The sequence below is a fragment of the Gopherus flavomarginatus genome, chromosome 13, assembly GCF_025201925.1.
Source record: "Gopherus flavomarginatus isolate rGopFla2 chromosome 13, rGopFla2.mat.asm, whole genome shotgun sequence".
Classification (NCBI taxonomy): Eukaryota; Metazoa; Chordata; order Testudines; family Testudinidae; genus Gopherus; species Gopherus flavomarginatus.
In genome coordinates, this window is record NC_066629.1 from 25164990 (window position 1) to 25181996 (window position 17007).

Sequence of the window (17007 nt, forward strand, 5' to 3'; positions counted from 1 at the left end):
GGGCCAAATTCAGCCTGGAGGTCTAACTCTGATGACTTCACTGGAGTTATACCAGGGAAGGACATGGCTCCAGGGGCCTTCTCTTTCCCTTTGTCCTTGTGCCACTATATGAATGACACCATCACACTGCAGCTAACTTTTTTGTACAATAACCTGTAACTTGGAGATGAAAATCCTGGCAGGTGGACATGGCTTTGAATGGTGATGATGGGTACCTTTTGAATCATAGCACACATGTACCATGCAAGACAACGTGTCATTTATTTATTTTTCTCTCTTTATTTATGTTTTTTTGGCTTGGGCTTCTGTTCAATTCATCCTATTTATTCATATTTACACTTGTGTTATGACACCATATGTGATACAGGTTTCCATTCTCCTCCTGCACCCACGTCCCCTGGACCCATATGTCTGAAATATTGGATCTTGTATGATGGCAGAACCGTCTTAGCCCAGTTGGCATCTCTCTAAGTCTTTGTCTGAAGGCTTCCGCCATTTGATACTGGACTGGTCAGCTGGAGGTGATGGCGAAGTCATTGCATGGAGTTCCTGTGAGCTCTGGCTTTCTGGCTCCTATTGCAAAGCAGAAAAGATGTCGGTGTCTTTGGTGAGAATTGTATCAATGATGTTAACATGTGAGCAACCAGCACAGTGACCAATCACTGTCCACCGCTGGCTCTGCTAATGTCCACAATTAATGCACTGGAGGTCAGTTGGCCACAGGCAGGTATCAAATGAGTGTGTTTTAGTTTTTGCTTCTGTATCTTCAAACACAGTGTGAGAGTACCTCTAAAAACTGCCCTTTGGGTTGATCTCGGAGTCCAAGGGTCACCTTAAGAATACGAGAGAGCATCCCTCTTGAAGCCACCCATTATGTCCCAGCTATAAGGGTGTGTAGGCATGGCACTGTCTTAACACCATGGGCCTATGGCCCTATATAAGAACATGAGGCCTCCTCATGACTCCCTACTCGCCTGTGTGTGTGTGTGTATGTGGTGTGTGCATGGCATCATCTTGCTCTCAGGCTTTATTTAGCAATGGAGGATCTTCATGAAGGCCTTGCGGAACTCAATGTTGAAGGTGGTGTAAATAATAGGGTTCACGGCGCTGTTGACATACCCGAGCCATGTGAAGGCACTGTACATCGCCGGTGGAATGTTGCAGTTGCAATGCATGTTCAGGATGTGGGTGATGAAAAAGGGTAGCCAGCATATGATGAAAACACCTGGGAAATAAAGAATGAATCGGGTTTGATTGCACTGATTGTCATTTTAACCCTAGAAGATTTGTGCAGATGCTCAATACTCTCTGAGATCCAACAATTTAAGCCCCTTATGGTGGTAAAAGAAAATTGCTTCCTGCAGGGGTGTAGGTCTTGTGTCTTGCTATCATATTTTAAGTATCTAAGCACTATGTTTTCTCAGCAGTTGTAAGTTGATTGACTTCAAAGCAGTTACGCCGGCAGAGAATCTGGCCCTCACATGTCTCAGTCCTGTTTCTGACTTCCCTGCCATTTGGAATATAATTGGGATGCATTATAAATCATATGAGCCTCTTGCCAGCCATTGCCAATCAGCATCTATTATTCCCCAGAGTTCGGCAACACCCTGAGTTAGATGCGGTTGTCCTCCTATGCTGCTCTGAGAAAGAGAACCTTGGCTGGCCTTCCTAATGGTGGCATGCTGCCTGGTTGCATGGGTGTTTCCCCTAACTTATCCAGGGAAACCTGCAATAAGGCCCTCCCCTTCAGTACACAATACTCTGTCTCCTGAGTCCACTTTAAAGTATCCTCACCCCCCCTTCACCTTGCATCTTTGTCCTTATTTGACACTTCCTCCTTCCCTCCATGTATTGCCCACTATGCTCCTCATGTTTCCCCACATGTTCCACCAGCAAATGCCCTTCTTTCTGCCTATGTGACAAACAAAATAGTCCTCACTAGACATTCCCATTAAAAGACCAGTCCTGGGAAGCCAATGGGCCACAAAAGAGGCCAAATTGAGCTCTTACCAAGCACAATGGCTAGCATCTGGGTGGCTTTCTTTTCCTTCTGCTGCGAGAGTTTCCTCCTGCTCAGAGTCTTGAGGGAAGTCCTTGTCTTGCCATTGGGCATGGACTGGATCTCAAAGACCTTGGCTGTCTTTGGGTTGTTTTTGGCATGCCCATTCTTCTCCGCTTTCGTGGGGCTGTCCAAGGGCAAATCCAGGGTGGAATTGATGTACTGGTTGGAAGTGGCTGGCATAACCAATTGGTGGTTACTCAGCATGGCTGGTTTGTGTTTGGTTTTTTCAGGGGGGCTGGTACTGGACACCATCTCCATCTCCTCCATGTGATTCACTGCCTCCTGGACAAGGATCAACCCCCCACAACATAAAGATAGATAAATATGTAATTTGGGGCAAGGGAGTGATACTGTCTTCTGTGAAGGGAGCAGGGGTACTACTTGATGAAGAGATTAACCTCAGTTCAACTCCCCATCTCCTCCTTTGAAGAGATGGTCAGGGGAAGGTCTATACATTGGCTGTGTGGGAAGCAGAGAGGGGAGAATGCCTTTGGGAAGGTTGGGGTGACAGGACAAGATGGAAGCTCTAAACTGGGGGAGTGTTTCTGTTGGCTCATTTCTTTGCTTATGTTCCCTTATTTGTATCCTTTTTCTGTGAACATTATTCTGGAAGGAACTAGCCTTTCCGACTCTGACAATGCTTATTTGGTTCTTCTGAGTCGTTCTGCTGTCTTATAGGGCTTATCAAAAGGGAGAACCTACCAGCCTCAGATCTAGAGCCTGCTGAAGATTTTCTATCAGAAGGATGTTTAAATTGAAGATGGCTCCCCCCCAGCCCCCCAAACAGAAATATTCCTGGGAAATGTCCATTTTCAACTATTTTATTCAGGTTTTCATAAGAAACCAAAAGGAATTCATATCTCAAAATATAAAAAACACCAAGAAGGAAAATAAAAAGAAACCCAAGTTGATAATTGCCTTAAAAATCATGACATTTTTAACAATCTCATGGTGTTTGGGGGAGGTGAAGGAACTGAGTCCTAATATTTTAATTCTGGAGTTGGCGATACTGCAGTTCAAATAGCTGGCTTCCTTTGGGGAAAGGGAAGAGCGCCCTTTAAGATTTGATGCTGCATAGGAATTCCCTTTGTTAACACAGAGCTTTTCTTTCTTAGGCTAGGGGGAAAAACCCAACCTAAATGCATTCTGTACCATACATAGGCAAAGGGAGAAAGTGCTTGTCCTGGAGACTTGAGTCCTCTGTAACACTTACCACTTTCCGCTTATTAACTGGAAAACTCCCATTGGACTTGACAATGATTGTGCAGAGCTTCACATCTTCTGGATGAGTGCATTTGTCCTAAGAGGGAAAACATAAGCACACAGGTTACACAAGCAGATGGGAATTACGAGGGGAGCTGGCAAGAGGGATGTGGCAATTAAAATACAGGGCACTGAGCAGAAACAAATAGCTGGGATTACAAAGGTAAGGCGTCTGGAAAATTACTCCGAGGAGTGAATGATGGTGGTTCCCAGAGACTCTTAGCTCTTTTCTCATCATGAGAAAGACACTTTAAGGACCTTCGTAGCTCCTCAATCCAGCCTCACCCCTCTGTCTCCTTATTGCTCTGCTTGACTAGAACCTGGCTTTTGAGGGAAATGCTGAGAGACAGTTTGGAGATGGCGCCTCTCCAGTTACAAGTCCATATTAATTATTTCTCACTTCCTACTAAAATGGGAATTTGTGACAAGTGTCCTCACAGCCCACGCACACTTTGCTGGACTCTGTTAACATGTGTGCCTCAAGGCACCATCATCAGTCGCAGATGTGTTGTGTCAGCCATGCGCTGTGCAGGACAGACATGCGTGTACTGTGTGTGAAGTATCAAGAGCTGTGTTCGTACATGTGTCTGTCTGAGGCTGCCATCACCATGGTGCCACAGCACATCCCAAAGGTTTCCTTGTCCGGGAGCCATGTTGAAGTTGCTAGCCAGTGGGCATCCCTGCAAGACGGCAATAGCCCTCCCTGTGGATACTACCGTAGTGGCAAGTCATCTGCACAACAATCTATTGCCCAGTACCGTAATGTGGGCGACACCAGCTACCATCACCGCCACATTTGGAGAGAAAAGAAAAAGTCAGCCAGCTCAGCCCTACATGTAAAAGGTGACCGGGAAAGAAGGAAGTGGAAGTGGGGAGGGAAGTTTGTGTCTGAGTCCTTTGTTCTGGGGTCTTCTGCCTGCACTCTCTCGGCTATGAGAAGTGATTTCTGTTTCCTGCTTTCTAATCTTCTATTTCCAAGTTGTAAGTACCATATAGTAAGGCAGTAAGGTTTCTATTGTTTTCTTTTGTATTTACATGGATATAGTTGCTGAAGTGCTTTGAATTGTATTCTTTTTGAATAAGGCTGTTTATTCATATTTCTTTTAAGCAATTGACCCAGTATTTGTCACCTTAATACAGAGAGACCATTTTTATGTATTTTTCTTTCTTTTTATAGAAAGCTTTCTTTTTTAGACCTGTTGGAGTTTTTCTTTAGTGGGGAACTCCAGGGAATTGAGTCTGTGCTCACCAGGGAATTGGTGGGAGGAAGAAGTCAGGGGGAAATCTGTGTGTGTTAGATTTACTAGCCTGACTTTGCATTCCCTCTGGGTGAGGGGGAAAGAGAGATTAACTCTCAGTACTTCTGTTTTCAAAGGCTGGGAACGAGGAGGGTGGAATCCCTCTGTTTAGATTCACGGAGCTTGCTTCTGTGTCTCTCTCCAGGAACACCTGGAGGGGGGAAGGGAAAAGGTTTATTTCCCTTTGTTGTGAGACTCAAGGGATTTGGGTCTTGGGGTCCCCCAGGGAAGGTTTTTGGGGTGACCAGAGTGCCCCAAAACACTCTAATTTTTTGGGTGGTGGCAGCTTTACCAGCTCCAAGCTGGTAACTAAGCTTGGAGGTTTTCATGCTAACCCCCATATTTTGGACGCTAAGGTCCAAATCTGGGACTAGGTTTATCATATGGTGTGCAGTGGTGGGAAAGATAGAATCCAGAAGCCAGTAGGAATATTATATTTTTCTTTTCTCTGCGAGGGGCTTTTAAGCAGAGAGAAACAGTTTGGTTTTAAAGGGAACCAGAGAGAATTTTTTTTTTCTGCTCTCTCTGGCAGTTTTTGGCTTGCATATTAAGCAAGGAACCATTAAGAGACTATTAAGGGTCTTTTGTCACACAATAGCACTCCCATTAGGAGGCAAATACCAGCACTATACTTATGCAAATAAAGTGGTTTTTCTGGTTTACTTTACATTGAACAGATCAGCTAGAGGAAGAAAGGGAAAAAGGCACTGTGGCTAGGAAGACCCCTGGAGGCAACAGAGCCTGCAGTTCAGACAATAAACACCGGAGGGCACCCCAACAAAAGAAAACAGGAACCATGACTTCCAAGGAAAAAAGGGAGGCAGAAGAACAATTCAAGGAAGCTGAACACAGGCGACAACTGGAAATAAAACAAAAAGAGATGGAACTAAGAGAAAGAGAGGCAGCCTACAAAAGAGAACAAGCAGTCAGAGAGGCGGCCTACAAAAGAGAATAAGAAGACAGAGAGGCAGCATACAAAAGAGAACAAGCAGCCAAAGATGCAGACCACCAAAAACAGCTGGAACTCCAGAGGGAAGCCCACCGGCAGGCCCTGGAATTAGAAAAGGCTAAACAAAACACAGCCATCCCTAACAACCCTGCGCCAATGATTGTTCCACAGCACAGGAAATTTCCCACCTACAAGGCAGGTGATGACACCGAGGCCTTCTTGGAAAATTTTGAAAGAGCCTGTCTTGGGTACAGCATCCCTGAAGACCAGTACATGGTAGAATTGAGGCCACAGCTCAGTGGACCTTTAGCAGAGGTGGCAGCTGAAATGCCTAAGGAGAACATGAAGGACTATAAACTTTTTCAAACCAAGGCCAGATACAGAATGGGGATAACCCCGGATCATGCCCGTCGGCGTTTCAGAACCCAAAAGTGGAAACCAGATGTGTCATTTCCCAAACACGCCTACTACGTTGGGAAAAATTATGAGGCCTGGATATCAGGACACAATGTTAAAACCTTGGAAGAACTGCACCTCCTCATACAAATGGAGCAGTTCTTGGATGGTGTTCCTGAGGATATAACACAGTACATACAAGATGGAAAACCCAAAAATCTCGCTGAGGTGGGGGAGATTGGAGCCAGATGGATGGAAGTGGCAGAAAGCAAGAAAGCTACTGTCAAGGGGAACGAATACCCCAGAGGGCACACCGACCATAAACCCTACAACCGAGGGCAGCCAAAAACCCCACATACCACCCAAGGAAAGCCACAGACACAGTATTCTTCCACCTCACCAGTCTCCAGTAACTCACCTCGGCCCAGTGACCCATCAGATGGAAGATGCTTTAAGTGTAATGAACTGGGACATATCAAGGCCAACTGTCCAAAGAACACCATCCGAGTGCAGTTCATTACACCACCATCACACCAAAGATCCCCAGGCCCAGATGCCTCTCAAATACCCTTGGAGCGAAGGGAAAATTTGAGAGTGGGCGGAAAGAAGGTTACTGCGTGGAGAGACACGGGGGCACAAGTGTCAGCTATCCACCAATCCTTCGTAACCCAAATTCATCAACCCAAAGGCCCAAGTGACAATTTACCCCTTCATGTCACAAGCTGTAGACTTGCCTACAGCTGAACTGCCTGTCCAGTACAAAGGCTGGTCAGGAATGTGGACTTTTGCAGTCTATGACAATTATCCTATCCCCACGCTACTGGGGGAAGACTTGGCCAACCAGGTGAAGCGGGCCAAGCGAGTGGGAATGGTTACACGTAGCCAAACCAGGCAAGCTTCCAGACCCATTCCTGTTCCTGAGCCGTCCACAGACGCCCCGTCTGTGTTACCAGAGACCCAGACAGAGGTAGTGGACCCGGATTCCATGCCAACCACTGAAACAGCCACAGCACCTCCAGTCCCAGGCCCGGAACTGGAACAGCAACCAGCACCAGCAAGTGCAACCACATCTTCAAACTCAAAGCCAGAGGGCGCCAGCGAGCCTGAACTGGCAGAAGCAACAGACAGCTATACCCAAAAGGCTCAGCCCGAGCCTGAAATACCCTCAGGTGCACCAGCGGAGAGCGGTTCACCAGCAACGGAAACAACCCCATCACCTACATTGCTTCCAGAGGGACCAAGCCCAAGTCCACAGTCTGAGGAAGAACTGGTGACCCGAGACTCAAGGGAACAGTTCCAGACTGAGCAGGAAGCGGATGACAGCCTTCAGAAAGCTTGGGCGGCGGCACGGAGCACTCCACCGCCTCTCAGCTCTTCTAATCGATCCCGGTTTGTTATAGACCAAGGACTTTTATACAAGGAGATTCTTTCTGGTGGACACCGGGAAGAGTGGCAGCCGCAAAAACAGTTGGTGGTTCCAACTAAGTACCGGGGGAAGCTCTGAAGCTTAGCCCATGATCATCCCAGTGGCCATGCTGGGGTGAACAGAACCAAGGACCGGGGTGGGAAGTCCTTCCACTGGGAGGGGATGGGCAAGGACGTTGCCAAGTATGTCCGGTCTTGTGAGGTATGCCAAAGAGTGGGAAAGCCTCAAGACCAGGTCAAGGCCCCTCTCCAGCCACTCCCCATAATTGAGGTCCCATTTCAGCGAGTAGCTGTTGATATTCTGGGTCCTTTCCCGAAAAAGACACCCAGAGGAAAGCAGTACGTACTGACATTCGTGGACTTTGCTACCCGATGGCCGGAAGCTGTAGCTCTAGGCAACACCAGGGCTAACACTGTGTGCCTGGCCCTAACAGACATTTTTGCCAGGGTAGGTTGGCCCTCCGACATCCTTACTGATTCAGGATCTAATTTCCTGGCAGGGACCATGCAAAAACTGTGGGAAACGCATGGGGTGAACCACTTGGTTGCCACCCCGTACCACCATCAAACCAATGGCCTGGTGGGAAAGGTTTAATGGAACTTTGGGGGCCATGATACGTAAATTCGTCAACGAATACTCCAATAATTGGGACCTAGTGTTGCAGCAGTTGCTGTTTGCCTACAGGGCTGTACCACATCCCAGTTTAGGGTTTTCACCATTTGAACTTGTGTATGGTCACGAGGTTAAGGGGCCATTACAGTTGGTGAAGCAGCAATGGGAAGGGTTTACGCCTTCTCCAGGAACTAACATTCTGGACTTTGTAAGCAACCTACAAAGCACCCTCCGACACTCTTTAGCCCTTGCTAAAGAAAACCTAAAGGATGCTCAGGAAGAGCAAAAGGCCTGGTATGACAGACATGCCAGAGAACGTTCCTTCAAGGTAGGAGACCAGGTTATGGTCTTGAAGGCGCAACAGGCCCATAAGATGGAAGCATCATGGGAAGGGCCATTCACGGTCCAAGAGCGCCTGGGAACTGTGAACTACCTCATAGCATTTCCCAATTCCTCACTAAAGCCCAGAGTGTACCATGTTAATTCTCTCAAGCCTTTCTATTCCAGAGACTTACAGGTTTGTCAGTTTACAGTCCAGGGAGATGATGCTGAGTGGCCTGACGGGGTCTACTACGACGGGAAAAAAGATGGTGGCGTGGAAGAGGTGAACCTCTCAACCACCCTGGAACGTCTGCAGCGGCGACAAATCAAGGAGCTGTGCACTAGCTTCGCCCCATTGTTCTCAGCCACCCCAGGACGGACAGAACGGGCATACCACTCCATTGACACAGGTAATGCTCACCCCATTAGAACCCCACCCTACTGGGTGTCTCCTCATGCCCAAGCTGCTATAGAACGGGAGATCCAGAACATGCTACAGATGGGTATAATCCGCTCATCTAGCAGTGCATGGGCATCTCCAGTGGTTCTGGTACCCAAACCAGATGGGGAAATACACTTTTCCGTGGACAACCGTAAGCTAAATGTGGTAACTTGTCTGGACAACTATCCAATGCCACGCACCGATGAGCTATTGGAGAAGTTGGGACGTGCACAGTTCATCTCTACAATAGACTTAACCAAGGGGTACTGGCAAGTACCGCTAGATGAACCTGCCAAGGAGAGGTCAGCATTCGTCACCCATGCGGGGGTGTATGAATTTAATGTCCTTCCTTTCGGCCTTCGAAATGCACCCGCCACCTTCCAGAGGCTGGTAGATGGTCTACTAGCAGGACTGGGAGAATATGCAGTTGCCTACCTCGATGATGTGGCCATTTTTCAGACTCCTGGCCCGAACACCTACTACACCTGGAAAAGGTCTTTGAGCACATCAGGCAGGCCGGACTAACTGTTAAGGCCAAAAAGTGTCAAATAGGCCAAAACAGAGTGATTTACCTGGGGCACCAGGTGGGTCGAGGAACCATAAACCCCCTACAGGCCAAGGTGGATGCTATCCAAAAGTGGCCTGTCCCAAGGTCAAAAAAACAGGTCCAATCCTTCTTAGGCTTGGCCGGGTACTACAGGCGATTTGTACCACACTACAGCCAAATCGCTGCCCCACTGACCGACCTGACCAAAAAGACCCAGCCAAATGCAGTTAAGTGGACTGATGAGTGTCAAAATGCCTTTACCCAACTTAAGGCAACGCTCATGTCTGACCCTGTGCTCAGGGCCCCGGACTTTGACAAGCCATTCCTAGTAACCACGGATGCATCTGAGCGTGGTATAGGAGCAGTTCTCATGCAGGAAGCAACGGATTACAACTTCCATCCTGTCGTGTTTCTCAGCAAGAAACTGTCTGAGAGGGAAAGTCACTGGTCAGTCAGTGAAAAGGAATGCTATGCCATTGTTTACGCCCTGGAAAAGCTACGCCCATATGTTTGGGGACGGCGGTTCCAGCTACAAACTGACCATGCTGCGCTACAGTGGCTTCATACTGCCAAGGGGAACAACAAGAAACTTCTTCGTTGGAGTTTAGCTCTCCAAGATTTTGATTTTGAAATTCAGCACATCTCAGGAGCTTCTAACAAAGTAGCTGATGCACTCTCCTGTGAGAGTTTCCCAGAATCCAGTAGTTAAAAAGTGTTCTTAAAATGTAGACGTCTGTTAGTTATTTACTTAGTGGTGTATGTAAAGGTGCATGTGTTGTATTAATCTGTTTATTTTAAAGTTCTAGGAGAAAATCGCCGCCAGTGAGCTTCCCCACTGTCTGCAATTTGGGGGGCGTGTCATAAACAGATAGCTAAGGGTTAACGTCTCTTTCACCTGGAAAGAAGTAATCTGAAACACCTGACCAGAGGACCAATCAGGAAACAGGACTTTTTCAAATCTGGGGGGAGGGAAGTTTGTGTCTGAGTCCTTTGTTCTGGGGTCTTCTGCCTGCACTCTCTCGGCTACGAGAAGTGATTTCTGTTTCCTGCTTTCTAATCTTCTATTTCCAAGTTGTAAGTACCATATAGTAAGGCAGTAAGGTTTCTATTGTTTTCTTTTGTATTTACATGGGTATAGTTGCTGGAGTGCTTTGAATTGTATTCTTTTTGAATAAGGCTGTTTATTCATATTTCTTTTAAGCAATTGACCCTGTATTTGTCACCTTAATACAGAGAGACCATTTTTATGTATTTTTCTTTCTTTTTATATAAAGCTTTCTTTTTAAGACCTGTTGGAGTTTTTCTTTAGTGGGGAACTCCAGGGAACTGAGTCTGTGCTCACCAGGGAATTGGTGGGAGGAAGAAGTCAGGGGGAAATCTGTGTGTGTTAGATTTACTAGCCTGACTTTGCATTCCCTCTGGGTGAGGGAGGAAAGAGAGATTAACTCTCGGTACTTCTGTTTTCAAAGGCTGGGAACGGGGAGGGTGGAATCCCTCTGTTTAGATTCACGAAGCTTGCTTCTGTGTCTCTCTCCAGGAACACCTGGAGGGGGGAAGGGAAAAGGTTTATTTCCCTTTGTTGTGAGACTCAAGGGATTTGGGTCTTGGGGTCCCCCAGGGAAGGTTTTTGGGGTGACCAGAGTGCCCCAAAACACTCTAATTTTTTGGGTGGTGGCAGCTTTACCAGGTCCAAGCTGGTAATTAAGCTTGGAGGTTTTCATGCTAACCCCCATATTTTGGACGCTAAGGTCCAAATCTGGGACTAGGTTTATGACACCTCTGTGTCCATCTAGGACTCCCAAAAGGCATAAGACACAATATCCATCCTCACAGTCCACGGTTTCATTCAGACCAAACAGTGTCATTGGGGGAGGGAATGGGGGAAGCGTCAGGAAAAGAATGTGAGCAGGAAGGAAAGAAAATGGTGATTGGAAGAGGGAGATGAGGTCTGGTTACCTTCAGCTGTGCCTGCGTGTCAGAGTCCAGGCCGTGGGTGTTGCGCTTGGTGTTGACACGCTTTCTGCGTTTCCGGAGCACTACATAAATCTGTACGTATACCAGCAGGGTGACAATGAAGGGAACGTAGAAGGAGACGATAGAGGAATACACAACAAAGGCAGGATTGGCAATGATACACTCATTCTTGTCTGGAAGACACAAGAGATTGCAGGAGCATCGTCCCAACTGTTAGGAGCTAGAACCAGCATTTTTCTCTCTCTCTCTCTCACCCACCACTGGAGCCATAAGAACATGAGAACAGCTGCGCTCTCATCTTTCTCCAGAAATAATTTCCAAACCAAGAGTGGGATTGTCACAATGAGTCATATACTCAACTCCGCCTGCAAGTCCATGGGAGCTGGGTGTCCCAGCCCCCTAGGCTCCTTTGAAAATCACAGGCCAAGCCCTAATCCAAGGGAAAATAGATTTATTTCTCACACAGTTAGTGCAGGTATAAAGTGCTGGATTGAGAGCTGGAGACTGAAATTCTCTAGCTAGCCACACGATCGCAGCGGTGCAAACTTCCCAGACTGCCCCATCAAGAAGCCTCATTTCCAGCTGTAGGATTTGAGAGGGGAGTGCAGTCTCTATAGATCTCTCAGTCATCGGGCTCTCTTTTAAGGCTGCCTAATAGCTATTACTGGAAGGGGAGGGGTTCTGCTGTGGACACCTGTCCTACAGGAACGGGGCTGAGACCAGCTCCCTTTAAGTGGATCACCAAGAGGTGAGTCTAGAACTGATGAGTGATCATTTGCTACCAACCTGAGCCATACTCAGAGCAGTGACCTATACGTGAAAGGTTCCATCATTCCCATACCATAGATCAGGGGTAGGCAACCTATGGCACGCATGCCAAAGGCAGCACAAGAGCTGATTTTCAATAGCATTCACAATGCCCGGGTCCTGGCCACTGGTCCAGAGGGCTCTGCATTTTAATTTAATTTTAAATGAAGCTTCTTAAACATTTTTAAAACTTTATTTACTTTTACATACAACAATAGTTGAGTTATATATTATTGACTTGTAGAAAGACTTTCTAAAAATGTTAAAATGTATTACTGGCACGCAAAACCTTAAATTAGAGTGAATAAATGAAGATTTGGCCTACCACTTCTGAAAGGTTGCCGACCCCTGCCATAGATCATCCAGCTTCCCTACAATAAAGGTTGTTGAATAGGAATGTATCTCATGCTGCTGTGCCAATGGAGCTGTCTGGTTATTTGTAAGGTGCCCATCACTGTGGTAGATTTTAAGACGTAAGGATATCTCTTCTTTTTGAGTGCTAATGCTGGCTAGTGCTATGCATATTTCTTCTGCAGAAGCCTGAGGACAAACATCAACCCTGATTGATCGGGGGATATAGGCCTGGCAGAGCAAGAGTTGCAACAGATTCAGTGCTGTTTGATTGGCAGAGGTGTGTATGCACCTAAATCTTAACTCCTAGTATTCATTATTCAGCCATTTTAATTCCTTCCCCATAACACAAAGTTCTCTGGGACCCAATGAGGCAGAAGAGAGCATGAAACACACAAAATAGCCAGCCACAGATGACATTATACTCACCTGTGTTGTTGAGACCAAACAGAAGTGGGCAGGAGATGGCAAAGGACAGGACCCAGACCACGGAGATCATGACAGTGACTCTGCGCCTGGAGCTGTAGCGTGTGTTATAAAGCATTGGCATTGCTACTGCGGTGTACCTGCATGCAACATGGAGACCAAGACCCTGCATCTTATTTCACTGCCAGTGCTGAGAGACCGTCTGCGAATGTACAGTTTGTAAATCTGGAAAATTGCTCCAGAGAGACTACAGGGGCAGGTTCAGCTATAGAAGATCTCCAGGAACTGAGATGTCTAAGCTGGAAGGAACCCACTTTCTTGTCTCTGCAGCCCCTTGCTTTGGAAGGTTTTAGGGTGCAGCCCATTTGATGTGGTTTTCAATGCCCCTCCTCTGAAGAGAAGACAGCGATGCTGTAGCCTAATGCACCTTCTCCAGATTATTGCTACCCCACTGGTGCCTGCTCCATCATTTTGAAACATGAGCAGACACACATAAACTAAGTGATTTTGTGCAATTCACCTTCCTACCGGCCACACCGAGCAGGGATAGGACCTTCCTCCTGCCGCCAGAGAGATCTCACCTGTCAATGCTGATGGCACAGAGGTTGAGGATGCTGGCAGTACACATCATAACATCCAGGGTGACAAAGATGTCACAGTGGATTCGGCTAAATCTCCACTCACCGACCACCTTGGAGAAGAGAGAGAAAATTGGAAAAAGGCATTCTTTCAAGCAGCCAGGATGAGAGTGTCTAAGGGCCAATTCTGCTCTTAGTGTAGAGAGTAATTTTGGTGGCTTCAGTGAAGTTACTCTGGAGTTGTGCTGTTTTAAATGAGAGCAGAATTTGGGCCATAGAAGTTAGAGAGGTATTCAGGTCACATCCTGTCAATACCCCGCTGAGCCAGTGCAGGATTTTTTGCTATTTATATCTTCTAGTGCTTTGTCCTGTCTAGCTTGAAAAGTCCCAAGTGATGGCGTTTGACCAGGAGACTGAGCTGTGAGCCAGCAGGATCTCATCCTTTGTAATTTCCCCTGCGATTGAGCCTGATTTTACTTTTCTTAATTCCATTCTATTGCTCTACATTCCCATTAAGCAACCCACATGACAGCTACATGGGCTTAAACTGCAGCAAGGGAGGTTTAGGTTGGACATTAGGAAAAAGTTCCTAACTGTCAGAGTGGTTAAACACTGGAATAAATTGCCTAGGGAGGTTGTGGAATCTCCATCTCTGGAGATATTTAAGAGTAGGTTAGATAAATGTCTGTCAGGGATGGTCTAGACAGTATTTGGTCCTGCCATGAGGGCAGGGGACTGGACTCGATGACCTCTCGAGGTCCCTTCCAGTCCTAGAGTCTATGAATTATGAAAAAAACTAGGACCAAAGAAAATGCTACTTCCATGATGTCCAATGAGTTGACTCAGTTATGCTGTGAAGGCCAAAACTGTAACAAGATTTTAACAAAAGTACTAAATAAGTTCATGGAGGATAGGGCCACCAATGGCTATCAGCCAAGATGGTCAGGGGTATAACGCCATGCTCTGAGTGTCCCTAGCCTCTGTTTGCCAGAAGCTGGGAATGGATGACAGGGGATGGATCACTTGATGGTTACCTGTTCTTGTCATTCCCTCTGAAGCATCTGGCACTGGCCAGTGTCAGAGACAGGATACGGTGCTAGATGGACCTTTGGTCTGACCCACTATGGCCACTCTTATGGAAGGACTTAACTGGGGCCTTAAAATGTTACAACAACATTGTGTCATAACTAATGCATAATAATTAATAAGTTAAACTAGCAAAATGTGAATATTTTTAAAAGATTTTTTTTATGCTCAACAAAGTGCAATAATGGAAATAGCACAAGAGAAGCCTATTGTCTCTGCATATATAAAAATAGAAGAAATAATTCACACATTACACATTCTTATGAATGAAGATGGATTAAATTCATAACAAAAGATCTTTGACACATTATGTTACATAACAAAGATAGAGGCCTAATTATAATATTTCCAGTCACTAGCAGCTCTGTTCTCATCTTTTCTCTTGTTACTAAAACCAAATTTTGCAATTAAGTTTAATGGTGAGTAGTGGAACTATTGTATCCAGCGTGCAAATGGAAAAGCATATTTCCCTCTATTATAAATAAATGTCTTACTGCATTTGAAACTGGAATGAATAAAATATCTATTCTTCAGACTGATTTCTGTTTTCTAACCCATAACCGTAGGCAATATGAAGTGAACGAAGGAGAGATAGAGGCTGCATTAAAGGCTGAATGATAGATTAACACATTTTTTAAAAAAAATACCATTTAAAGGGCACAGTCATATAAATAAGTTGGCTTGATTAGAATTTGCCTGAAGGCAAAGATTTGCCAGCCGGGTAGAACCCAAAGCTGCAATCAGCTGCTTGCAAAAAAACTAAATGAATTTGAGTTCACTGAGGATGCTGTGACATTAGTGCAGTGTTTGTCCTCCAACATAGTGAAGTGTGCGGCCGGGTATGCATGGGAGAACTTCAAAAGTTTGGCGTGGCTGGGATATATGCTTCTATTAGAGCTGCTTGAAAAATGTAACTTCCAGCATTTCAACATTTGTTCTTGTCCCAAGTCAGGACAAAAGTTGAAAGATTGTAACTTTTTGGAGAGTGCTGGAGGGCTGCAAAGAGGGGAGAGTCCTCTCCAAAGAGTCTTTGATTTTACCCTGTGAAAATAATCACCTGCAGTCAGATTTTCAGTTACCCTGAGCTTATACTTTGTGCAGCTGGAGCCAGGAATGTCATTCTGGGTCATCTCTCTGTTCGCCACATCCTGGGCCACTTTAAGGCTGTTTGAAGTTACTCCTGGCTGCAATGGTCCTATTGGGCAGCAGCTGAGGATCTGGCCTGAAATGGTTATTTTCACTGAATGAAGATTGTATGGAGAGGAATCTCTACTCTTGCATCCTGGATCCAGTTACCCTCCATCCCACACATGCCGGTACATCCCCTAACCTAGGCTGAGATATTGCATTATTTGTAATGGGAATTAGCCATCTGGATCCTCTTGTTGGTACTGAAAATCATAGCTTCAGATTGTTGATAGCCACACCTACTGCAGAGATGGTCCCATCTGCTCTGGTGACCATGGTAATTCTTTTTTGCTCTGGATTCTTGGGTCTCAGATCCTTTCTCTGAGCCCCACAGCCTGAGCTCCAGGAGTTTGCCTAATGTCTCCCCAGACTCTCTGAGTTGGGATGGGTTTATGAGTCGCAGTTGAGAGATCCCTGTTCTAGCTGCGGTGGTGTAAAAAAGAATTTTGGGTTCTACTTCTTTGGCAGTTTTAAACCATAAGCCATCAGCCCCTTTTATCTATTGGACACAAGTGTCTCTGGGGATTCCCAGCATTCATGGTGAATGCACGTGTCCCCATTCAAATATCAGAGACATTCAGTCACTGTGGCATACAGGAAAAGCATTGGAAGATCCCAATGCATCAGGGTGAGTCACATGGCTAGAGGGATGCAGGGAGGCCATTGTGTCAACAACGAATCACAGCTACAGTCATGCACACGGGCCTGATTTCAGTTTACTCTCTAGATTTATGACACAGAGGTTCCTAGCAGGAGCCACGGATCCATGAGCTCATAGAAGGAAAAGGATTTATACCCCATCTTGTGTCAGCTCTGCTTGCTTCTTCCAATTGAAAAGGATGGGTGGGGTAAGAAACTCATAAGCCAAGCCAGAAATGATGGGATCTCACAGAATGAGCTTCCATTTAAAGTGGATGGTTGTGGACCTGGTTTAGAACAGCACAAGCTAATCGCAGGGGCATTAACCACAATCACAGCCTGCCAGTGGTCATGTTAATGAGGCTTAGCACATGCACAATGCTTTACATTTCAAAGTGTGGTACAAACATTAATTAACTAGGCTGATAATTAATAATGTGGCTTCTTGATCCTCACTGAGTTTGTTCTGCTCTGTGCTGTTACATTCACAGGTTAATTATGGCTTCTCTTGTCTAGCCTCCTCCCCCCATCCATTTTATCTTTTTCCCTCTTAAATAACCAGTTGCAAATGAACGCCAAGTGAGTGTGTGTGTGTGTGTGTGTGTGTGTGTACACTCTGGAGCTTAGTAGATGCAAGGTCTT

General features: G+C 46.1%; 1 protein-coding gene across 1 annotated transcript in view; it reads right to left on the minus strand.

Annotated features, from left to right (window-relative positions):
* Positions 1–308: 308 nt before the first annotated feature.
* Positions 309–17007, minus strand: part of DRD2 (dopamine receptor D2) — a 73044-nt gene continuing 56345 nt past the window's right edge. Inside the window, exons 3-8 of the mRNA XM_050921825.1 lie at positions 13456–13565; positions 12878–13014; positions 11273–11463; positions 3276–3362; positions 2011–2344; positions 309–1225 (exon numbers count right to left, since the gene is read on the minus strand). Coding sequence (XP_050777782.1) covers positions 1032–1225; positions 2011–2344; positions 3276–3362; positions 11273–11463; positions 12878–13014; positions 13456–13565 — 1053 coding nt within the window. The 3' untranslated portion in view covers positions 309–1031. The remainder of the gene's footprint in view (positions 1226–2010; positions 2345–3275; positions 3363–11272; positions 11464–12877; positions 13015–13455; positions 13566–17007) is intronic.